General features: G+C 34.7%; 1 protein-coding gene across 11 annotated transcripts in view; it reads right to left on the bottom strand.

The window, feature by feature from the left end:
• Window positions 1–25,386, bottom strand: part of FRYL (FRY like transcription coactivator) — a 176,231-nt gene that overhangs the window by 50,857 nt on the left and 99,988 nt on the right. For 8 of the 11 annotated variants that reach the window (XM_072037629.1, XM_027457111.3, XM_027457109.3 and 5 more), the window contains 21 exons: window positions 21,510–21,554; window positions 18,470–18,573; window positions 17,731–17,839; window positions 15,155–15,241; window positions 14,369–14,540; window positions 13,574–13,706; window positions 13,222–13,329; window positions 11,986–12,223; window positions 11,220–11,405; window positions 11,044–11,130; window positions 9,915–10,183; window positions 9,348–9,543; window positions 7,760–7,884; window positions 6,262–6,319; window positions 5,138–5,229; window positions 4,636–4,808; window positions 4,041–4,201; window positions 3,381–3,491; window positions 2,315–2,469; window positions 1,972–2,071; window positions 728–896 (listed from right to left, as the gene is read on the bottom strand). In XM_072037629.1, coding sequence (XP_071893730.1) covers window positions 728–896; window positions 1,972–2,071; window positions 2,315–2,469; window positions 3,381–3,491; window positions 4,041–4,201; window positions 4,636–4,808; window positions 5,138–5,229; window positions 6,262–6,319; window positions 7,760–7,884; window positions 9,348–9,543; window positions 9,915–10,183; window positions 11,044–11,130; window positions 11,220–11,405; window positions 11,986–12,223; window positions 13,222–13,329; window positions 13,574–13,706; window positions 14,369–14,540; window positions 15,155–15,241; window positions 17,731–17,839; window positions 18,470–18,573; window positions 21,510–21,554 — 2,878 coding nt within the window. The remainder of the gene's footprint in view (window positions 1–727; window positions 897–1,971; window positions 2,072–2,314; window positions 2,470–3,380; window positions 3,492–4,040; window positions 4,202–4,635; window positions 4,809–5,137; window positions 5,230–6,261; window positions 6,320–7,759; window positions 7,885–9,347; window positions 9,544–9,914; window positions 10,184–11,043; window positions 11,131–11,219; window positions 11,406–11,985; window positions 12,224–13,221; window positions 13,330–13,573; window positions 13,707–14,368; window positions 14,541–15,154; window positions 15,242–17,730; window positions 17,840–18,469; window positions 18,574–21,509; window positions 21,555–25,386) is intronic. The other 3 variants (XM_021268343.4, XM_027457121.3, XM_027457115.3) reach the window with 1 other exon arrangement.

Below are 25,386 nucleotides of genomic sequence, written 5' to 3'. Positions count from 1 at the left end.
AGCAGTGCTTTCCAGGGAAAAAATGAACCATGAGGAAAATGACGTGCAGGACAAGTTACACCCACACAGTGAAAAGTATGGCAAACCAGACCGATGAGTAAGGTTCCAGCACTGCACATGTATTATATAATTAGTAAGGACAAACCAATTTAAGTTACCAAATGGGAACAGTAGAACAGCCTTTTGTGTTTAATAAGTCTTAAGAATTAGTAGCTAGAGCAAAATTCCTCTAATTGAGGAGAGAATTGAAAACCTAGAGCATGTAAAAGCATAAAAAATAAAGCATAAAAAAAAGCATTTAAAAAGTTTTTCTTACATTAGTCATAGTTTTTTAATTGATGCGATAGGTTACTATTTTGCAACTGTTTAAAAATGCTACAGAATATTATTTTTAAGCAGTCTGCAGTAAACAAGGAAAAACCAGAAAGAACAACAGAAGAACTTTGAAAATCCGCTGGAAATGATGTCACTAATAAATGATTTATCCTGGATATTAGAAAGTCAGTAAAATATCTTTGATTCCTTGTTTCCTCTTTAATGTATTCCAAATATGACTAAAAAAAAAATGTTACTCAGTAAATTCCATTATCCCCATTCATTATGAAGATGTTACCATATTACCCTGATTTTAGTACATTACATATAATTATTGAGAAACAAGAACTACACATTTTGTAAAATGTTTCTGACCCAATGAACATTTTATTTATTTATATTTAAACCATACCTGAGAAGATAGCAAGCGTTAGTTCAGGATAAGTCCTTGCTAATTCTTCTGACAGTTGATAATATGACACAGAATACAGATGTGGTAAAGGAGAAGGCTGACCCAAAACCCCATCCGTCCTCTGAACTTCCAGTTTGTGAGCATAACGGAACATCTTTGGTTCCAAAATCTGTAATAGTAATGTTCAGACTTTGACGCTACGTATAGAGCTATAATGGAAGTTTTTATAAAAAACACTGAAAATTAATGTATCTACTCTTATTTAACACTATCTAGATAGATCTCCATATATTTACTGTATTTGCAAACACTGAGGCAATTCCACAGAACAGTGAATACTTCATTTGATGATCCTCCAGTGATAAGTTTCAAAAGTTTGCTTTCTCAAAATAGATTGTTATTAAATACATATTTTACGCTCTCCTATTTTTACTCATTAAATACGTATTTTAATATAACAAAACGTAACATACTATTGAATATTTGTATCTCCAAATAATATAAATTCTGCTCATGAGACAAGGACAAAAACAATTTGATGTACCAAAGATGTAGCAGGAGGCTAAAACAGTTTACACTTAAAATTAATTTGGCTGATCTGAAGTAGTAGCATTCACTTGAGAAGAAAGATGAGGCTGAAAGGGAGAATGTTGTGAATGCTGATACATTAATAGAGGTATGACATCAGTATGGACTTCACTGCTGAATTTAGCTGACAGCAAGAACCCTGGGAAAAACCTTTGCTCTGAGCCATAAGTGGTACAGATGCTTATTTTTTAAAACGTCAATGCTGCCTGTAAGATACAGTTTAACCCAAAAGGATCTCGGAAAGCAATAAACAGAAGTAAACAACTAACAACAGTTCCACTAATATCTCTCCGTGTCAGCAGATGAGATGATGTTCGGCATTAGTGAAAAATTAGAAAACTGTTGTAGGGCTGAATTAGAAAAATCTTCTTTATGGTATGTTTAATAAGCATATGTTGTGAAAATATAAGCCTTGAGTGCTTAGTTCTTGAAAAGAGACATTTCTACTGACATCTACTTATGCCAAGTAAGGATCTGAGCTAAACTATGTACAAAAATAGAAAAGAAAAATATATAACGCATTTTCTTATGGAAAGGACAACTACACGATACCAGAAATATCTTTGTGTTCGTTTTTGTTTGTTTGTTTTTAATGCACAGAGACCATTCTTATTTTAAATCCAAAATAAAGTTTAAATTAAAATTAGCTTACAAACCTGTAATAGTTGCATAGCAACTTCATAGATAGCCCTAGTAGAATCAGCTGCTTTAAACAGTATCAGATTTAGAAGGGTCACTGTATCACACTGGTAATCCCTAGGGAAAAATGCAAGCATGGAATAAATAAAATTACATTTGTCTTTTAAAAATTTGAATATATTAATTAAAGGCTAATTCACAGGTGATATGATATGGCACAACATAATATTTCAAAAAGTTTCTCTAGTGACATACACACAAACAGGGGTGATCTCTATTCTTTAGGGGAGGAAAAAAGCATTCTACGTACAAGTACACTTTGAAAATGAAAGTTTAATGTTTTGAAAAATGCTATAGTACCTGTTTTGGAACACACTGGCTATGGCTTTAAAACAGCCAGCTGCTACCCGCTTGGAACCTGTGTAACACCGGTCTACGGCCCAGTACATGAGGTTACTCTGGTCAGGGTTGAGTTCCAAGAGCAGCATAACTGCCTCACAGCCCAGCTGGTGAACCTGTATTCAGAAATGAACCAATTAAAAATAAAAATAAAATAAAAATAAAAAAATAAAAAAGGCCAACTTATAAAAATGGCATAAAAAAGGAAAATAGATATTTAATCCAAAGTATCTGTAATATTCAAAATTTGTTCCAGCTAAAAATAATGAGATCACAGTTTAAAATAATGAAAGATAATACTATCAAACTGTTTAACATTCAACTGGTATACACAGACATAGATTACTGAAGCAAATAACTAGATAGCTCTCCTGATTTTTTTTTCTCAGTTCCAAGTCTATCTTGTGCTATTTACTCTTTCCTGAACACTGATCTGAAAACATCAGATACAGGAAAGCACTTAAATATAAACAGGAATTCCACAGTGGGATACTAGTGAGATTGATCTATGTGGAGACTTACATGATCCCTTGAGTCTATGTATCCCACTGGAGCAGTAATTTTATGCAGCCATAGTATCAGTACAATGGAGGTCCCATCTTTCAGATGTATAGCTTGCCTATTTATGTGTAAAGCTTGGTCTTCACAATTCCCATAGGAACCCCGATAGACTCTGGTGTTTCACAGACTTCATGGTAAAAGTCTTGTCTCCTTTAAATTTATAAAGCTTCTGCTTATTATTACAACTTAACCTAGCTGATTAGTTCATAAATGCCAAATAGTATGTTTCACTCCTTGGCCTTTCCTCTTCAGTTCAGTTTTGCCTGTGCTTAGGCTGTAATTAGGGACTGCCTTCCTCAACTTTGTGAATGCACAAATCAAGGAAAATGCAAAAATATATGCCACTGAGACAGCTTTGAGTGTAAGCCACTCTAAAGCCTTTGGGCCAAATTGACCACACAACCCATTAACGCATATGCTGAAAGCACCAAGAGTTGCAAACCACTATTTACATTGCCTGTATTACCTTTTTATCCTGTGAATCCAAAATATTATCCAGCCATTTGTATAAATAGCCGTCAGATGAGAGCCCAACATTATCTGCCACAGGGCCACAACACAGTACAGCAGACATAGCCTTTAGAAAGTAATTGAAACACATTACATTTTAGTAACTTGGATACAGCAAATGCGCTTTTATCAAGCCCATTAAAATATCAGAAAATGAACTTCTACTCAGACAAGGGAAAATGACTAAGGCTAATAAAAACTATTTAATATCTTATTCAAGAAATGAAAAAAAAAACAAACAGATCATACCTTTCTGAAATCCCAAGTAGAAAGAATTGTCAAAACCAAAAAGCTGACATATGCAAGAGTTGATATGCCAGTTTTATTGTTAATGCACTTTTGCAAGAAAGCCTTTCTCCTTAGGCAACTGAGGACTAAAGTCATGGGAAGTCAACATTGCTATAGGAATTTCTTAAAACTACTAGTAAGTGTAATAGTTTACAGTATGGAAAAAGCCAAGCAGTCAACAATAGGCAAGTAGGTAGAATAGAGAAAGAATTAAGTCATAAAGACAACAAGGATGTGAAAACCACCCCCAAAAAGCCCAAATGTTAAATTTGCATTAACAAAATCAAAATGGGAATCTATTTCCAAAACTCATGAATTGCTAACTTACCTTTAATGCACAGTATTGGTGTCTGTTTATTTGCATGTTCCTATCACTGTATCTGTCCAGGGGAGTAAACATGATACTAAAAGGACCTGCCCAATGACTGAACAACATAAATAGACTGTGGCGTAGACTTTGCTGTGGAAAGACACTCCTTCTCTGGTGGACTGTAAGAAGAGCACACACAGTTAGACACACTTTTTTGCTACTGTTTTAGAATAATTGTTTGGGTCTGATTTTACTTTTTTCACTTTAATATAAAAGGAAAAATTAAAGACATACTATTTCAGTAGCATACTAGCTAGATGTAGCTTCATTATTGTCCTGTTGAATGACACTGGCGTACAAAAACAAGCTACTTACTAGTCTAAAAAATTTAAATGCACTGTCAACCAACAGGACTTCTAAATGAGAAAATAACTTGTATCATTCTAAACAGTACCAAACATCCCCCTTAAAAACTCATAATGCTAAAGTTGCACTCAAAACTAGTGATATAAAATATTTTTATGCAAGTATTCTGAAAATTCAGAATGTTTTTTGTTGCTTTTTCAAAAAATAAAATCACTTTATCAGAATATATTAACATGTTTTTACATACCTGGAACATTTTGAATGATATTTGCCACTAAGGCACTAAAATGGCATCGTATATCTTTCAACGTATCAGAATCCTTTTCATTTTCTGCTTCTAGGAGTTGTCTCGTTAGATCAACGTACTCAAGTAAAGTGTTGTTGAGGGAATGTGTTTCATTATCAAGGCCACCACTTGCACTTAAAAATTAACAAAAAATATCAAACAGTATGATAAATTTTATATATATGTATATTTTAAGGAAAACAATATTTACTTTTATCTCTTTAAAAGAAGTAAAACATCATCATTGCAAACACTGAATTAAAAGTGATTTATTCATCCAGCTTCTGTTATTAGCATATTCTTATATGCTATAAGCATATATATATTATAAGCATATACTTAGCAGTATATTCTTATATATTAAAACTCACTGAAGAATTTTGCATTCTTGTTATATTGGGTCATAAGAATATTAGTAACTTAATACAGAAGCACAACATCTTATCATCAGTCCTGCCCCTACCTGTGACTAATGACACCAGCATCTGCCAACAGTTCAAATATTCGTACTAGTTGTACTCGTAAAATATCTCGACGCCTGCGTCGTTTCATGTTCTATTCAACAAAAGAAACACAGAATTAGATAAGTGGAGAAAAAAATAAAACTGAAAATATAAAACTGCATAGCATATAAAAGCATTATTATATCTCTACTAAACTGGCATCAGCTATCTGGGGTACCAAACTTCTAATATAGGTTACCAAAATTACTTACAATTTTACTAGACCAGACAGTAAACAAAAGCTATCCCTGTTGTAACTGCAAGAGATACTTGGTTTACCATTTCACATATTATCATAATAATACACTTTTTATTTTATCACTCTCCCATCAGAAAGTGAGACATAAAACATGAACTGAAGTACAAACAGCAATCCTCCAACATACATGTACTTACATGCAAGACTAAGAAAACACACTGTAGCCCAGTAACATTTTGAAACAGAAGTGGTGTTTCTTCCCGTTACTAATACTTAATTACAAATTTATTACTAATATTAGCAATAAATACTAAGAATATTTAAGACAAGTAAGAACAGTTACCACAAAAAACATTGAGTAAACATCTCACTGCATATTACCTCTATGGATACATGCAGAGGCTTCTAAACCCTACTGTAAAACATGCTCTCCATTAGAAAATTTTTAGTCATACCAGTCAGCCAGGTGAGCTTACAGCCATTTTTGTTTTAAAGAACTAAATAAAGCTGGTAGACAGTAGAATTCAATCCTATGTCTTAGGTACTACCAATTGCAGGCACATTACTGATAATACAATGATGTAACAGCAATGTAAAACTATGCTCAGGTAACAGGAATTAAAAGAATGTGGAAAAGGTTATAGTAGTTTTTTACTCATTAGAAACAAAACCGTGTTGATACAGGAATAATAAAGAACACACACACACAAAAAAAAAAACTACCTCTAATATAAACACATCAAAATAATTTCTAAAAGTAATGTTTTACTTTGTTTCCTGGTATACTGACAGTTTTTAGGTGCAGAAGTTAAACAACACAACTAACTTTTAATTTACTACCATTTGTGAGAAGATAGATAAAACTGTGTGAAAATATCCAATTACCTCTGGCCTTCTTTCAAGTGCTTCCTTAATTATAGGATGTAATTCTTCTATTAGTTCCCTGAATTAAAATAAAAGAGTTAAAAGGATAATAACAATCATTAAATTCACATCTCAACTAAAAGATATTTCACAGCAACTAGTGTTAAAATTTCATTTAAAACACCTTTAGGTTTTCTTTCTTTACCTGTAGCTTTCTGAAATAAATCAGTATTTAAAAAAAGAGATGTTTCTGAGAAACAGATTTTCCTAATTTAAAGACAGACCAAGGATACCAAGGACACCAAATGGATGTCTCAATAACTACCACTAAATTTTCATTTCCCAAGTATTATGGCATATTTCTATTAGAGATGACTTTCATTCATTTGCTTATTCAGGGTTTAACAAAAGCTGATGTTGCAAACAGATACTATAAGGGAAAAAAAAAAGATGTTGGCAGCTTATCATAATATGTTTTTTCAGTTGTCATGATGCATTTAGTTGTTAATAAATGTTGCTTCTCTAAGGTCAGTAACAGTATGCTGACAGACTAGTCAGACTAGTCTCTATGAAAAATGAAAAACATCATGTTTTGATGCTGTGGTTACATTCCCAATTTGTTCTGAAGCTCCAGTCTTTATTATTACTCATTTCCTTCTGCCAAACTGCAGCTATCTCATGACTCTAAGAGGGAGGACAAAGGACAGGGAAAGAGATCAGTAGATACGAGATACATGCAGACAAGCTAAAAGCTTGGATAAAGCTTACTGATTTTACTTTGATAATTGGTTATCTACTAACCACCTCCGCCACTTTAGACTTGCTGGAGCATGATCCACATTTTTTCTACTCTCCGTGCAGTTCTAATTTAGACATAACAAAAGCATAATCCTCTTAAGTTTTCATGGTAAATGACTGACTCCTCTGCCACAACATTCAAAGGTCCTTCAGGAAATGCATCACAGCGTTGGGAAAGTTGCACAAATTTTTGTGGTCTGCTCAATTACAAGAGACTTAAGTATGGTTGTGGATAGTTTCATACTTTCTTTCACACTAACGAAAAAAAGAATTTGGAAGCTTTTTTTTTGTTTGGTGGTAAAATATACTAATGGGTCATCTTTCAGTGGAGAGCACAAGAAACCTAGACAAGTTTATGTGATTACTAAGAGAAAACAAAAGAGAAAAAGAATATTCTAGCAGCTTTAAGTGGTGTTATTGATAATGAGTTTCATAACTCTCAACATGATGAACATTTCAAATGTTAATAGTCCATAGTCTGTTTTTTCATAGAAAAGTCTTAAACATCAATAAAGACATAAAATAATAAAGTTAGTTCAACCTCTTATAATCACTGTCACACAACTAAGTGCTAGCAAAGACAGTGATAATCCATTTCCACGGATATATAATGCTTTAAAAAGCTGCAAATGTCTTTTTTTTTTTTTCTTTTTCTTCCTGAGCTCTGTTTCCCCAACTTCATAATCAATTAGCATAAAAACAGATGAAACACGGTAATTACCTAAAAGCTCCTGGGTTGGTCCTGCCAAGTCCCAGTACAAGGGATTCTGTAATTTCCATGCTCTCAGAGCGCATCATCGGAACTATGTGCTTAAACAACGAAGAAGGGGATGGAATGCCAATGATCTAAGAAGAAAACAGAAATAAAACAGAATGAAGTTACCTAACACATAGGTGGTGACATTAAAACATGATATAATTACAGATTCTTCTCACAATAAACACTGATTTGAACTACTTATGATAAAAATAAAGTTTTTGATCTTTGACACAGACAAAATATTTCTAAAATAGTACAAAAAGCACATCCTCTCTCTACTGTGATCAAGAGGGCTGAAGGTAATTGTGAAGGCCTCAGAAAAATCAGTGTTGAACTACCCTTGTGTTTGCTGTTTTTTCAGTTAATTTACAAACCTCTTGTGGGATCTCTTCCCATCTGTTTGGTACCCACTGAGGCTCTCTACTTAGTCCATAACAGAGCTGAAATAAGATTATTACTAGATCAGTTCTTCTCCAAGAAGTGCTGGGAATGCAGCTATACAAAATCTTCACAGTCAGCTGAGAAGCACAGCATTAGAGATCTTTGTGATATTCCATGAATTTGAAAATCAAATGTATAAAGTGACCTGTTGGGTTATGTGACTAACTTTGGACAACATCTTTCTGAGGCTCTTCCATGTTTATCTTGAAGATGTTCTGACTATAGGCACGTTTCTCTTTTCAGGGAAAATCTTTAATGGGAATTTTGTTAGCTCTTCAATTCCCACTTGCACATTAATTTAAGAGGACAGCCTACAATCATCATGCAAGATCTTTTGGTTCTTTAAAAGAAAAAGTAAACCTGTTGAAATGATGATGATGACTTGTATGTTTAATGTATCTGGCCTCCTTAAGAAAAGGAAGTGGACTGCAGGTGTCCCCCTCCTTCTGCCCTCAAAGAGGAAAAAGTTTCAGTCTGCAGTTTCTCAGATTTAAGGGAAGGATCTTGGTAACAAACAACCAGAATACGCTGCTTCTGCCAAAAACTTGCTCAATCCATGCATTATCTTCACTTCTACTTCATCTTCTACAAGAAGCCAAAATAAGAAAAACAAAAAGCAGCAAACAAACAAACTGAATCTGCAGGTGATATGAAGTAATGCAGACAGAAAACTGTTTTGTGGTTTGGAAAAATATAACAAGATCCATCACGCTTGAACAGATCACTGCCTCAGCTAGTGGTATGAGAGGCTACTTGCTCAGAATTACCAAGGTGTACTGACAGGGAAAAAAAAAAAAAAAAAAAAAAGAATAGAAAACAAAACATTTCCTCATTATCACCAGATAAGACTTTGAGACTGGGTTTGCATTTTCATTACATGATTAGATGTTGCTTGAAAAAACATAGGCAAAAAAACCTCTACAGCACCAAGTGGGAGAAGTGAACTGAAACACTATCCTAAACCAATGAAAGACAAGTGTATCCTAAAATGTGTTTTCAGATTAATTACACAAGCTTTTAAGAATCATAATAATTATAAGCCTTGAATATTTCTCCTTCAAATCACGTGTAGTTAGAGGTATTTATAGTAAGCATTAGAAGAACCTACTCTTGAATCAATGCTATAACCACTGTCAGGAGTAGACGCCAGCGTCTCAGGAGGGGAACATCTCACAGAGCCAGTGGAAGTGGAGGAGTTTGAAGAAGATGCTGCACTGCAGCAAAGGATCAGGTAGTTTCTCCAGAGCCCAATGTAGGAGTCACTGCTTGTAGTAGTATTCACTTTCTTTGCATTGATAGGGCTGCTGTTTAAAAAAAGGAAAACAACACCTCAATACAGTTAAAAAAAAAAAAACTCAACAGGTTTCATTTTGTTTCTACATCGAATTTATTTTAAAATTATACATATATCCTTGTTTCCACAACTGTTAACACTGTAAACTCCGAATAAATTATTCAGAATAGACCTGTACATATAATAGTCAAACTTGTTGAACTACAATATTGCCAAAGGCATGAGTTAATCTTTACAGCAGATAATTTTTCTTTCAAATAGAACTGCTTCGACTTTTTGTTACATAAAGCTGAATTAAACCCGTAGAAAATATTAGCAGTGCACGTTATCTTACTGAAACATGATAGCATTACAATGATGATAAATCAAAAATGAGCTTACTTTATATCCACTTGTGGAGACAGCAGATGGAGTCTGGTATAAGCAAATGTCCAAGCATAGCTTACAGCTGTTGGGCAGTGTTTTGGAAGATTTTCCTGTTTCATAAAACTTGAAAGGCTTATAATCCATGGATCTTGGGCTTGAGTCACATGTGCAAATATCCATATATGTGATGGACTGACCACATCAAACTGGTGGCTGATTGGAGAGGAACTCCAGTCAGCCAGAGTTTGTAAATCTATTGAACTGGGACAGTACAGTAAAGTTGTCTGTGTGCATTTGGAAAAAATAAAAATAAAAAAGAGAGAGAACAAGAAAAAAATTATATCCATGCATATTAAGTAACATTTTTTTATTGTTAAATACCTAATAAAATCTTAAGTGTCAAAAGCATACCTGGGCGTACATAAGGACACATTACTTAACTAAACCTAATTCATATTGTTTTAGAGAAGTTCCTAATATGGCTAATGACAGAAATACACTGCTTGGAAAGGAACTGGATATTAAGTTATCGTAAATTATAAAAAAGGCCTTTTGACTCATGATGACTTATTCTTCCAAAAAATTCTAGACTCTTAAAGGCTTACTACTGAATTCCAATTCATTTCCTAAACCCAAACACAGAAAAGCTTCTCTTTGATACCTAAGGTTTAAAGACAAATAAATAATAAGAAATTCAGCTGTCATTGATACTTATTATGGCTCTCAACATGGATAAAGGACACAATGCTTGTTAGACACTATACAGCTGCAGAAAAAGGCAGTGGTCTTTGCTTCCAGTAACTTGTGATCTGTGAGTCAAGTGGAAAAAAAAAAAAAAACAGACACAAAGGTATTTGTGTGTGTCTGTGTGGTCTGTGTAATGATCTCATTATTGATCAGAATACGTACAATGTTGTCATCAGCTTCACAACATTCCTCTTTTTTTTTTGAGACCCTGGGAGGGCTTTATTTTTAATGCTTTTTTAAACAAACAAACAAACAAACAAACAAGAAGTAATAAACAGCTGATAAAATTAGCCTGAATGTAACGACACTGATTTAAAATACATACCATTTATCTGGGACAAACAGATTTAGAAAAATACATCACCTTACATCCAAACTAACATGAAACCTGTCCTACCTGATCAGCCCCAGTAAGATGTATGAAACTCTCCAGGATAGAAGCACTTAGTCTGTCCATTACATCTATAGCCAACTCATCATCACTCTACAAAATACAAAGCATAAAAAACTCAAAGTCAAGAAAAGCACAACCCTTTAATTAAGCAGTTACATGAATATGCCATCAGCTCTTACCTTAGAAATTTCTAGAAGTGTAAACAAGGCCCTTATTTCTCTAAGCACGCTGACTGCTAATCTTCTGGTTGCAGGCCTTGTGCTGCAAAGAATGACCAAAGCGAAGCCTTCCACCACATGAAATACATTGGAATAAAGGTTCCTCTCCAGAGGAAGTGTATGGGCAGTCCCGTTGGATACACCACGCTAAGAAACAGATCACAGAAGTTAAACAATTTAAGAAAAAAGTAAACACAGCCAAGTTATAGTTCTTTTAATAGCAATGGCAGAATTAATTAAAAGGTATTTAGGTCTTGTTTGGCTATTAGTCATATTTTACATTATGAGAATAACATTTTATCAGCTACTTGGTATTTTTTATCTCTCTCTGAATTCAGTCCAAACAAATACCACAAGAAAGTCTTTCTTATTTCACTTCCTTACATGAATTATGTAGCGAAGGCAGAATTAAAAATAAGGAAATGACTCTCTCATACTTAATACCATATAAAATTATTTGAACCGCTTCTATTTGTTAGTGAAAAGTGGTGCTGCATGCTGACTTTTGATGTAAAGAAAAACGTGGCATTGAATTAGTGTGTAGAGAATACTTAATAATATTACACTGTTTTTTTTGCAAAAATATTTAAAATAATAGGTCTAAAAATGTTCATGCACTGTAAGAAAGTAAACTGATTTTCCAGTAAACTGAAACAATAAAGCTTACTAATAAAATTGTACGTAGATTAAAATATGTTTAATACCAAAGGACCTTATTTAAAAATACCTGAGAATCTTGGGTTTTATTGTGGATTTGGGCTGCTTGTTTCCACTGATTTATGAGCTGCACTAACATTTTTACTGCATTGTCAAGAAGCGTTGGATGGACATCAGTCACTTCACGCACAATAAAATATACAAATCCTGAAAGAACATCTTCCCGCCAATCTGGAAAATCAAGCATTAATGCTTGGAGAGTATTGAAAGCCAAGGCACGAAGTTCTTCATCCATATGAATTGTCAGCCTGTTTAGAAAAAATACCAGTATCATCACCCTAGATTTGCATATTTTTAATGAGCCTTTACAAATTAAAGTTTGGTGCTAACTGTACTTTCTTGTAAAATGTAGAATACTTCCGAAAAGATACATCTCTGCACTGTATACATCAGAAATTGGCTACTAACAGAAGATTCTGCTACTAATACAGTAAAATAACACAAGAGTTCAAAAAACTGAATACAAACATGTAATTTTCAAGACTGATCAAATTTTTCATATATGCACAGGTCTGGGGCCCCCCAGATGTTGATCTGTTAGAAAAGGTGCAGAGGAGGGCCATGAAGTTGATCAGTTTGAGTTTGTAATTTCAAAACTAAAAGCTATTCTGTATTCCTACACCAAGACCTTATTTACATTTTTTTTTTTTAAAGGAAGGTTTATTGCTCTAGTAATAAGTGAAGACTGCCTTTACGTACCACAACTACATATTCTTACTGAATGCTCAGATTGCCCACTTGCAAACCCCTGGTTGCCCATTTATCTCACCTACTTATCAGTACTGATAAGGCACATTCAATTTAAAATAAGATAAGAGATGGAAGAACATGCATAGTATTCTATGCAAAATGCAAAAAGGAAGCAGGTTAAATAGAGAGCGTGCAAAAAAGTCTCCCATTAGCATTTGTCTCATTTTGATAATGTCAGATAAGCATGCCTTCACAATCATCTGCAATTTTATCAACAGGAAAAAAAAATGACAGGAGTAACAAAATGATAAAACAAGTTTAAAAAATAAAACAATAGAAATACCTACTTTCCAAAAGTTTATCTCTAAAAACAAGTGCAAGATCTTCCAAGATAAATTTACCTCCTGCTCCTCCAGCCAGTAATACCTGACCAACCGATGAGGTAGAACAATAGGAGGAATAGTTTCTGTATACGGTGGACTCACACTTTATATTGCACTGACAAATAGCTTTTAAAAAAAAGCATTCACTACAAACAAAATTTCATTTCCCTTACCTTGCAAGCAATTCAATGAGGTCAGTCCTGCTCATGCCGTCTGGAATCAGTCTTGGGATAGCAGCAATACAAGTTCTGAACAAATCTATCTTAGGTTTTCTTTCACCCCTACAAAACCAGTTTATAATCAACAAAACAACAGGAAAATCTACTTCAGTATACCACAAACATTTTCAAACTTATGTCAAAACTAAAAAAAAAAAAAAAAAAAGTTTTTAGCATTAATTAATGAAATTAGCCTTAATTTAATTCAAGTAAAAAGCCAACATATTTAACGTATTAATGATGGCCTCTAAAACATCACAACATAAAAATAACCATGACAATGAAAATACTGTAATTTTATACGTACGTAATCATGTCTTCAGGTTCTTTATTAGACATCTGCACACTAGTCATGCACATGGGTCTTCCAACTTCTTTGTCCAAATGCCTAAGAATGCTGTCCAGAGCTTTTCTGACTTGAGGGTAGTATATTGACATTCCTGAAATGGCAAAGAGTTCCAATAACCTCTTTCACTATTCATCTTCTCATTTAATTTTTACATTTTTATTAAAATATTTGCCACATTCAGCTTGGGACAAATTTCTAATTGTACAGAAGATGACATGAAACACATTTTAAGTACTAAAAGAAAAAAAAGCACATTAAGTGAGCAGTAGGAGGCACTGTATGAAAGTAATAGTTTCTTTCAGGAAGAACATAAACATGGAAATAATCATTAGTTGCTTTTTTTTGTTCTGAGCATTTTAGTTCTAGTTTGAAACAGGCCCTTAGAGACAACTACCTCATCTGCAGAAGATCAATAGAGCAATGGGCTCAAAAATGTCTTTCTCCACTTCAGCTGTGTATTGAGACATTCTAGAGTGCCATCAAGGGAACAAAAATTGCCACGCTAATTACCACAGTAATTGCACTCAGTCTTCTGTGTGCTAATTTGGCTGTAAAAAACACTTTTTAAAAAAGCCAAGGATCCTTTTATATACACCAGAAGTTCAACATTGTGTAGCAGCCCTCTCAAAGAATCATGTTAAAGCACACTACCATTACCTTCTCGCTAAGAATTAAAATAAATACAGAAATTAAGTTACGCAGATGTACTCTTTGAGAATAACTGAGAACTTATCACAAAAGACTACAACATACCTATAACTTTTGCTTCCTCATCTGTCAGAGTTTTATTTAGAAAGATTTTCTTCACACGCAGAGTATTTCCTGAGGGAAGAACAACTCCTGTTGTTGGCATTGGTGGTTCACCATCTTTCTGCTGCAAACTATCTGCTATGACAAGGAAGACTCTGAGGCCTATATTCATCCTCTACAAAAGCAGCCAAGGGAAGAAAAAGTAAAAACCAGAAGAAATTATAACATTAAAATAACATAGATGAGACAAATGCAATTTGCATTTTCCCTTTTTAAGCAAACAGTATTAGTAGGACAGACATTATTTAAATATTACATATTAGGGTAACAAAAGTATCAAGAATAAAATTTAAGCCTCAAATGCCTCCCCATAACTCCAGTTTACTAAATTGGCATGGACTAATATACTGGATGTTTTACCATACACAGAACTAAAGGATTCGATATGAATATTGAGAATGATACACTGAAGACAGGCATTGTCTCATCTACTAAACTGGGTCCTGAACTATAAGAAGCCATTAGGATTTCCCTGAAAAAAGGCTTTTGGGTTATACTCTAACAAATACTTACAAATACTGAGTTTATAGTTGAAATGAGTTTAAACTGCAGTAGTTGTTAGCTTACTAACCAGAAATGAAACACCAATTGTATGCAACTGCAATTACTTTAGTTTTATCCCCTTTTGATATTTCGAGCTTTTAAAACAGCTTGAAAATAGTTAACCACACTCCCAAAAATTTGCCCCAACACCCTGTTCTCAGTGCATGCAAGTAACAAGCTTATTACCTCTGGATTAATAGTAAAGGTTTTAGGTGATTTTCCAACACTAAGCAGATCAAATATTATTTCTTTCATTGCAAAATCCAAACGTTCCTGTAAAGGAAAAAAGATTGATATGATCATCTTGTTTCTGTTAGTATGCATAGTTTAATTTATGCTTCATTGGTACAGAGTATCATGTCTTAAAAGTTTAAAAAAAATAAAAAAATCCCTCCAGTTTATTCTTATGAATTAATACTAATTTTAAAATATAGTACAGTTCAACAGTCTTTAATATATTACATTAAACAAAAACCCAAAATACATTATGGTAACATTATCAGACTGGTAAAAGCCCAGATGAGCTACGAAATACATCAAATAAGGTTGCCTTTGCAACCTCAGATTAGCTCCTTTTTGCATTATGATTCAGGTTTTCTTTGAATGGTTATATACTATGTTTACATGTAGTTTCAATCCATTCCAATTCAAGAGATGCCAACTGAAAAAACTGTATCAAATTGAAATAAATTTTTGTTGTTATTATTAGTTTTTTAATAAATGTTGTTCAATCCTTGAAGTTCAGAAATGTACTACATATGCTAGAAAAAAAATAACACGACCCAGTCTGATATATAAGGCAACTGAACACTCCCTTGAAAGGTACATTTTATTCCTGCTTCTGTTAGGTAGCTCTTACAGATGATGACAGTTGAGTTAGTTAAATAAAGTTTTCACAGTAGGTTACTAATTACATCCACTTCAGCCTGAGAATGCCTGATTTAAGTCCCTAGGATCTCATTAGTGGAAGTGCTAAGTTGAAAACCCTGGTTGTGTTAATAAATTTTTATCTAGTTTGGAAGAAACCTGCACCAAAAACCTGGAACTTCAGCATTTACTTTGTGCTGAACTTCAGGTCTCCAGCTGTTTAACCCAAAAAAAAAAAAACAAAAAACACACTGAACACTTAAAAGCATTCAGAAACTAGAATTAGAAGGGCAAAAGGAGAATTCAACATGAAATTGTGTACTCAGAACAGAAATCAAAAAGAATAACGAAATAAGGTATAGGCTTTTACAGTAAGGCTGAAGCAACAGACATCTACTAATTAAGAGAACTCTATTTCACTTTCTGGATTTTCTCTGAATTTAACAATAAAACAATGGTGAACAGGACTAATAAGAAGCATCTTGACTTTCCCAATAATCTGTTTCAGCTTCATTTTATACCCAGTTCATTCACTAGCTTCCTGTTGAAATTTGGGTATGTGCCCATTGATTGCAACAAATAGCTTTCCGTCTAGGCAGTACCCATTATCCCATCCAACAACTTCCTGTTCCTACTTGCTTTTCAAGGTCTTTATGCCAATATATCTTCCCAATTCCAATTCAGCTTTATTTTTTGTTTCTTTCTTTCTACATTTAAGTGAGTTTGTTTAATATTCTTTCTGTTGCAAACCATGCAGGAAGGAAACAGAAGACAGATGGTCTTTCTTTGGTACCAGGTGCCATGGCGCACATCAACATGACAGACAGAAATCGGGAACAGAGATTTCAGAGAAGGGTTTTGTTTAGTTTCTGAAGCAAGTAGCCAAAACACAGTTCAGATGGAAACTCTAAATTTAAATCACAAAAATTTAGAGTGAAATTTTGTGAAATTTGTGAAGCTCTCAGTCACAGCTGAGAGCTTTCAATATTTTCTTTCAGATGAGTTCTTAAATGTTATTAAATTCCATGATACACAAGAAGTCAAACAATTTTTTTAGGTCATCCCCTCCCGACACAGTTGAGCCATCTCATTTTGAAGAATTCCTGCACAACTCTGCTCACGTTAAACATGTTTCTTGAAATAAGCTGAACTGTACTCAAAGGCTTAAAGATTTGATAATTAAGAAGAGGAACCCTAGCAAACAAATATAGATTGTGAAGGGTTTTTTCTGTGTGAACAGAAACAGATAATTTTGGAAGCTGAAGCACAGACAAGCTATCTATAAGATGGAAAAAATTAATCTATAAGGTTATACATAAATTAGTATTGTATCCTGAGAGATCACATCCTGCATATTAGGACAGCAGAAGCACCCAAAATAACACCAATCATAATGCAATACAAACTACACACTAATGCAAATAGTGGCAAAAAAAGACAAATAGTACTTATATTATTGTATTATATATATATATGTACACATGCCCAAGGCAGAGCAATACAGATGTAAATACTAATCGTAATATTCATAAACAAGTTACTGAAGTTTAGAGAAAACACTTTTGTGACTAGTAGAAATGAATTAGTCATACCATTCTTTATATATAGATATTTATATATACCATTCTTTATATATAGATATTTATATGAGGATATATATATATAGAGAGAGAGAGATAGATATAGATATAGATAGATATATGAGGAAATTTTATTTTCTCATATTTTTTAATATGAGAAATATTTATTTCAATATTTATAATAAAAATTATATTTATTCAATATATAAAACCATTATAATGCAGTACAAATATTTTTTAAAATAACCTTTAATTTACATTTCTTCCAAATAATGTTCATACTATTCTCGTATCTCTACCTAGACATTTTCTTACCTGAGCAATGAACTGAATAATCTTCACAAATATATTCAGAGGTGTGTCTCGTGGGACCACACTACGTGATCCTTTTGGAAAAAGTGCTGATACAATGCTCATGAGACGACTACAGGAATTGAAAAACAAATATAAATAGTCAAAACATTGTTTTAAAAGTAACTTTTTCTAATAGCATAGATGTTACAATTCAAACCTAGAAGGAGTGTGAAAGTTACTACTACATAACACAGAAGCATATGACAGGTTCTGTCATATCTGTCAAAGTACAGCCCTCCGTTGTTGCAGGCAACACTGTAATGGATTCATTTATAAAGTGACTAAGATCCTACTTTGTAATTCCTCCTGCAGGAGGAAGAGCAAAATTTGAATGACTATTCCAAATTCTCATTATACTAATTATTAAAAACAAATCTTTTCATTTCCAGACTATACATAGAGATGGTCACTTCACACCCTAGTTGTTCTGGTACCATTACTGCCTTTTAACTAAATTTCCCATTTCTTATCTCTCCATTCACTTCTGTCATCACATATATAAAAGACAACTGCAGATTGTCTTCCTTCTCCTGTTCAAACTAAACAGGTTCTCTTGGTTTTCTCTGTTCAGATGAAGTCTTTGTTCCTCTATTTACCCAACATGCCCATCCCCAAGGTGGCTTCAAGATCTTTTTTAATACCACTGGGAAAATAAAACAAAACCAGCAATAATTTACAATCCCTTGCACAATGAACTTACCTTTGAGTTACAGTGTTGCTTTCACATTTTATTCTAATAACATAAACCCACAATAATCTATACAAAGATTCCAGTGCAACTCGGGACATTTTGGGATCTTTATTCTATAAAATAAATGAAAAATACAGTTACTGTTATTTGTGCGACATTCAGAAAATTCTACTATTACTCTTCTGACTTTTAAGAATATTTTTTTTTAACAACGAAACTGCTGTGTTTAATACTGACTACATGTTTTAATGTGTATCCATAAAACCAACTTTATATTACATATCTCCAATACTATTTCAATATTTAACCAGTAACTTGAGATTACTTTCTCACTCTGAAAGCAAAGGACTAGCTAACAAGCAGCAGTTTCTTGAGATGAGTAACAAAGAGTGTATTGCCTGAAAGAACTTCATTAGAAAGCCATCTGGTAATGGATGCCTACTTTATGGCAAACTTAGAGTTTGTCTAAAACATGGGAGTAGCTGCTTTGGGTCAGGCACAAAGTCCGTTTAAGTCCGGTGAATACTAAATCCAGTTTTTACAACAGCAGACAGTAGCAGGTGCAGAAGAGAAAGAGTGCAGGGCAAGAGTTACTGAATTATGCGCTGTATGAAGTTCTTTTTTGTCTGAAAGCTATTTCTAAGAGCTTAGCTTTGCTCCTCGTAGCTCTTACATTGTGTAAAAGTGAGTGACAGTAATGTTTGTCATACCAGCTCCAGCAATCCCTTTTCCAGCTGAGGATTCTGACTGCATTTATAATCTTGAAGTATTTGATGGGACTCTTGGAATTGGGTAGTATTAGCCAATATTGGGTCTTGTTAGCTTATGAGCAGAATAAATGACTCCCAGTTGGCACCTTTTAGGAATTGTCTCAGTTAAGAAAAAAAATAAAAATAAAAAATTCTTCCCCATATCTAGCAGTCTTGTTGTTTCAAGGCACATTTCTGCCTGATGGCTTGAACTGACTAATTTCACTTTTGCGTGGCCTCAACCACAAGCCGATGAATCAGAACAGCACTGCTACACTGTCCTCCTGGGACAAGTAGAGTGCAATTTCACAATGGGTGTAAGTGGATCTAAGACACAGTACCGTGGGAAAACATGTTCTCATCTTTGTTTTTTCCTCAGCAGGCCCACTGCCCCCTCTGCATTGACTCAAGCAGTAAGAAAGTCCAGCTCACACCAGTAAGCCAATTCAAGTCATTTCATGGCTCTGTCTGTGCAACCGCCTACCCAAAGACAGTAACTTGGATGGCTTTAACATGGGTGGGTCAGGACTGTTGGTTTTGGCTTGAAGCTTACTTCAAGAAAGGCTAAATGCCCATTACAAAATTGCAGAGGCCACAGTGGGCCTTCACAGACAACATACATGATAGTTTATCAGAATATTAGAGTTAGTCTAAAACAGTGATAATGCTGCTCTACCCTTCCTTTCACATACATTCGTGGGCTCCTACCATCACCCTCAAATTAGGGCATGTGCAACTAGGCAGTGGGTAAACACAAGAAGGTGATATGAACAAAATCTAAACAGTGTAAAAGTGCACCTGCTCCTGGTTAATCATCAGACAGGTGAGGTTTTACCACCCAGTTAATGTACCAGCGCTGCTACTGCAAGGAAGCAGCAAATGCTCACTCAGAACTGTAGGAGAGGGACAGATTGTGATAGTTTTAATTTCAATCAATTTAAACTACCGAAACCCAATGACACTATTACTTATCTAATCTACAGGCCAACAGTTCTTGGTGTTTGAAGTCAGATTATGAATTCATTGGTACATACATTATCAAAGTCCAAAATGCAGTCTCTACAACTTTTATTAATTGTAACCCACTTGAGTGATGCTCTGGTTTTCTTATATTTGGTATTCCAAAGGGGAGATTAACTTATAGGTCCAAATGAAAACCAAAATTAGTTTTTTGTTGTTGTTGTTTGGTGGTGTGTTTCTTTTTAAGTGTAACAGGATTATAAATACAGCAGTACTTCAAGTTTTGTAAGCATTGAAAAATTTCATTATGTCTTTCTATAACTAGGAACAAAACAAGCTAGAAGAAAATGGCTTTTTTGGTCTAATTATGGCACACTTCTTGTATACCCGCTGTTAGTATGTCAGTATTTCCTTTTCTCTTTGAGATTGCTGCACCTAGAGTTCAGTATATATGCCTATATAATCCCCCAACCTGCCTGTATTTCAGCCCATTTAGCTGATGCATGATAAATTTTCAAGCATTCTGGTTTTTGTTTATTTGTTTTCTTCCCTAAACACAGTTCTGTTTCACATCCTAAAACTTGTAAAATGGATAAATTATATCAGCAGACTATGAATAAACTTTCAAGAACTGTATCTCTGTTACAAAACAAAATCAGAGCAAATCTACAATGGTCTTACATGACACATTAAGACGAATCAATGAAACATATCTCAATGAAGGCAAGAAACAAAATAGCATTTTTTCCATGTTAGTCAAATGTAGTCACTTACTGAAGAAAGTACTTTTTAATACTGATGTTAAACTTTTCTTCTGTTCTGAACTAAAACAATTTCTACTTTTTAAAACCTGCAAAACCAACAGTGTAAAAGTCTTTCAAGTTAGTGCACTGCAAGTTGTTATAATAAATCAGTTTCACATTTTTTAATTGTGAAAATGTTTTCAAGTTTGCTCGCATGCAAGACAGTTTTGGGAATAAATTAACAGAAAATAATATATATACATCTGAATAGGTAGTTTACTTCCAGTGGAAACATGCATTGCTGTTCAGGGAAACCAACTGTGATATTGATATTCAACCTTACAAAGACACATTTTCACCCTTTATGACAAACCAATATTTGATAATTTTCTGATCTTTCTCCTTTACTATCTATCAAGAAAAAAAAAGATCTTTGAAACATTAGTTATTCTTTGTAGTGTGGCTTCTTAACAGTACTTCAAGCATTTTTACAGAGAAAGGAAAGCACAAAATACAGTGATTAACATAAAAAAAAAACACATTGTTTACATAAGACAAAGCAATGCTTCACTGAGTTGTAACAACATATTAACTCACCTGCAGTGTTTCTATTTGTTTTCTGATACTGTTGTTAGATGGCATCTAAATAAAGCAACGTGAGACAGCAAAACATAACAAACATGAGAATGGGAGGCACATGCATGTTAGATGAAAAAAGCACAAAAACAACAGATAGCTGTACAGTAAGGACTCTATTCAGTAGAAATACAGGTTTTACTATAGTGGCAAAAAAACGTTCCTCCAGCTTTCAAGGTTTTGTGGTAACAGATGCTAAGTTTAAACTAACCAAAAACTCTTCTACCAAATAGCAGAGCGTACGATAGACACTTTTCCCTTCCATTTCAGCAGCTTTCCTGTATGTTCCTTCCTCTCCCTGTAAGAAGTGGTACGGATACTGATATAGTATAAACTCACTTTAGAATAAAACTTGTGGTTAAAAGTTAGCAAGGACAAAGTAAACGACATCTTGTTATCTGTAGACCTTTTGTTATGTTTAAGCATCTTGTTATTTGAAAACATCCCAGTATCTGTTAACCGTTAGTCAGGCTGAGACTTGAGATAACTTGAGTCAATTGTCTTGTCTTGTTAACTGAGACTTCCTGTTATCTGCCGACCCTCAGTTAAACTGAAAGCCAACACAGCATTTTTACAGCTTGGAAAACAACTGATTAAGCAAAGGTGAAAAGTGCATTACGAGGAAGACCTACGGCCTTCCTCCCAAAGACCACTGCCCACATCCTGGAGACCCCGGCCCACAATTCTTGGAAGGCTTTGCGCAAGCGCAAGGACTGATAAGCTAATTAGCATACGAAGCGAGGGTAGGCGGGGTTAGGTGATGAATATGTATGCATGCTAATTGAATATTCATTGTTTCGCTGTATAAATATGAGATATTTTGTCACTTCGGATATGCACGATAGGCGGAAGGATCCCCCGTGCATCCAGCGCTGCAATAAAGAATATACCACTTAAGGAAATTTCGGCTTTGATCATTAAATCAATTTGGCACCCCAGATGGGACAACCTCTCTGCCGGTCCGCAGGACCCGCTGGGGACAGGACTCCCTAGGGTACCCCCGGGATTTCCCGGAGGGACTCCTCGACTCACCGGATCACTGCGGAGGCAGACAAGGACCCCATCATTGTAAGTGAGTATATTCTTTATTCTGGTTTGGTTTTCTGGTAGACCGGTCGTCTGGGACTGTCCAGTAAGTCGGAAGGTGACTTCTGCAGGACAGTATTTGGTATATACTTTGTGGTTAGTACCACAAGTATATCTGGGGACCTTGAGGTCCATCTGTATCTGGAACTGTCTGTTAAGTCGGAAGGTGATCTTCTGCGAGGCAGTGTTTGGTATATACTTTGTGGTAAGCACCATAAGTATATTTGGGGACCTTAAGGAAAGAGCTCGCTTTAAGGTCCATCTGGAATTGTGTTGCCTACTTTGGTTTTCTGACTCATGGAGTGTGATATTTAACTCTGGTTATTGTTACTGCGGTTTTGGCTATTTTCTTGGTGATAATAGTAGTTTCATGGCATTGTTATAAGAAAGATATCGTTACAGTGTTACATATTTTGGTTTTCTGACCTATCGCATGTGGAATTTGACTCTGATTATTGTTATTGTGATTTTGGCAATATCTCCTGGTAATAATAGTAGTTTTGTGACATTGCTATTGAAAGATACCTGTGTGCCCACAGTTTTGTAAGTGATACATGTATTCTGAAAGTGTGAACTGGAAAATGGGGGGACGAGTAAGCAGTGAAATTCCTAAGAAAAGTACGTTGGGCTGTATTTTGAGTTATTGGAAGGATATAGGGGGGGCTCCGGGTGGAAGTGAAAATAAGAAAACTCTGACAAAATATTGTAATCAATAGTGGCTGCTTTATAAGCTGGAATGTTGAAAAAAAGTGGCCTTTTAATGGAGCTTTACAATGTTGTTTTTGAGAAGGAAAATAGGATGGAATGTTGTATACTGATGTTGTTTCAGCATCTTGGAGGGAAAAGGTACGGAATTAAGTTGGTCCCTGACTGTGCTTTTGATGCTGGCATTAGAAAAGTACAGGCTGGAGAAAGATAAAGGAAGTGTTAAAAGGGTTATTGCAAGTGTTAAAGGTGTTTGAAGTTGAATGAGCAGGGAAAGAGGATGTAGGAATGTTAACAGTTCTGCCTCGGCCTGGGGCTGAGACCTTAAAATCTTGGGTGTTAGCCCTCTGGGGCAAAGGGATCATGATGAGTCCCAGAGAGTTGTCACAGAAACAGAAAAGCAGTTAACTCTGAAAACAACCTGAGTTCATGTGTGAGCTCAGATTGCCGATGGGATCGCTCAGGGAACTGTGGACAATTGCATTTTCCTGACCGACCCCCACTAAGACCCTCATCCTGAAAATTATGAACGGTTAAGTAAATACTAGAATCTGGACGATTTGGGAATTGAGAATATGCTTCCAACAAGGTCTAAAAGAAACCCCTGTGGAATTTTTGGACCAACTCTGAAATGTAATGGGGAAAGAAAGAAAAAAAAAAAAAAAAAAAAAAAAAAACGGTTTGGACCTGGCTTCAGAGGACAAATCGACTAGCCTTTTTCTAGGGTAATCATCGGCCCCTGATTTCAACAGGTCTAATGGGGACCCGGGGAATCTACCCTAGCAGATCCTCCACTGATTATAATGAAGTTAGGAGAGGAACAGAAGTGAAATTTCTTATTGATATGGGGCAACGTATTCAGTTCTAAATCAAGCATTAATGCCTTTACGGAATGATTATGTTAAGGTAAAAGGGTGTAACCGAAAAGGCTTATTTTTGTGAACCTTTGAAATACAAGTTGGGGAAATGTTATATATGGAGTGGTAATTCGTGTCGAGAAAATGGTTGATATTAACAAAGAAGGGTGATTCAGGAGACTCCATGCAGTCTGGGGTTTCTTGTTCTCCAGCCATTAAGGCATGGATGTTTCTGGGTGTTTGCTGTTGTTGTTACATTCAAAGTTGTTTGACTAATTAAACAGTTGTTTTGAAAAGAACTGCTGTGGAGAGAAGGGTATTAGAGGGGAGCCTGCTTCTAAAAAAAAAAAAAAAAAAAAAAAAAAAGGCAACACTATGAAATTACATCAGTACAGAAGCAGGAAAAAGAAGTGAAGAGGAACAGGCTGGCAGAATGGGGACTGTTAAGTTATGGAACTCAAAGGATTGTTTGTTACCTATCCTGTTTGTATGTATGTATAGGCATACTCAGGTTATTATGTAAAGCAATGTTCTGTATACATGTATTTAGAACGTTTGATGTTTGTGTGTGCGTGTTGGAGCGTAGACTCCCTGCACACCCAGCGCTGTTTACTTGCCTTTTATATACCTTTTAGAAATATTTGTTTTATAAATATTACAAAATTCAGACCTCATTTATAACAGGAAACAAATGGGGATACATAGGTTTTTATATCTACCTGGATCTCCAAAATCTCTATTAGGTTGAGATCTGTTAGAACAATTAGAAGCAGAAATTATCTTCGAAAAAAGGAAAATGGAATTAAGGATAGGAGAAGAACAACTAATAAATGTGTTAAGCCTGGCACTAATACAAACCGACCCTAAAAGTGAAACACCCTTAGAGATCATAAATCAAGTATATCCAGGAGTTTGGGCCACTGAAGTCTCTGGAAGAGCTAAAAATGTGACCCCGATAATTATTAAATTAAAGCCAGGAGAGAAACCCATTAAGGTTAAGCAATATCCTTTGAGGATAGAAGATAGGAAAGGAATTAAAGAGATAATTGATAGATTTATACAGTATGGATTATTGATTGAATGTGAATCAGAATACAATACACCCATATTGCCAATTAAAAAGGCAGATGGAAAAAGATATAGGCTAGTTCAGGATCTGAGGGCCATAAATAAGATCACTGAGGATATAC

This window comes from Anas platyrhynchos, chromosome 4, assembly GCF_047663525.1.
Source record: "Anas platyrhynchos isolate ZD024472 breed Pekin duck chromosome 4, IASCAAS_PekinDuck_T2T, whole genome shotgun sequence".
Taxonomy (NCBI): Eukaryota; Metazoa; Chordata; class Aves; order Anseriformes; family Anatidae; genus Anas; species Anas platyrhynchos.
The sequence above is the reverse complement of the archived record's forward strand: the minus strand, read 5'-3'. Positions and strand labels throughout refer to the sequence as shown.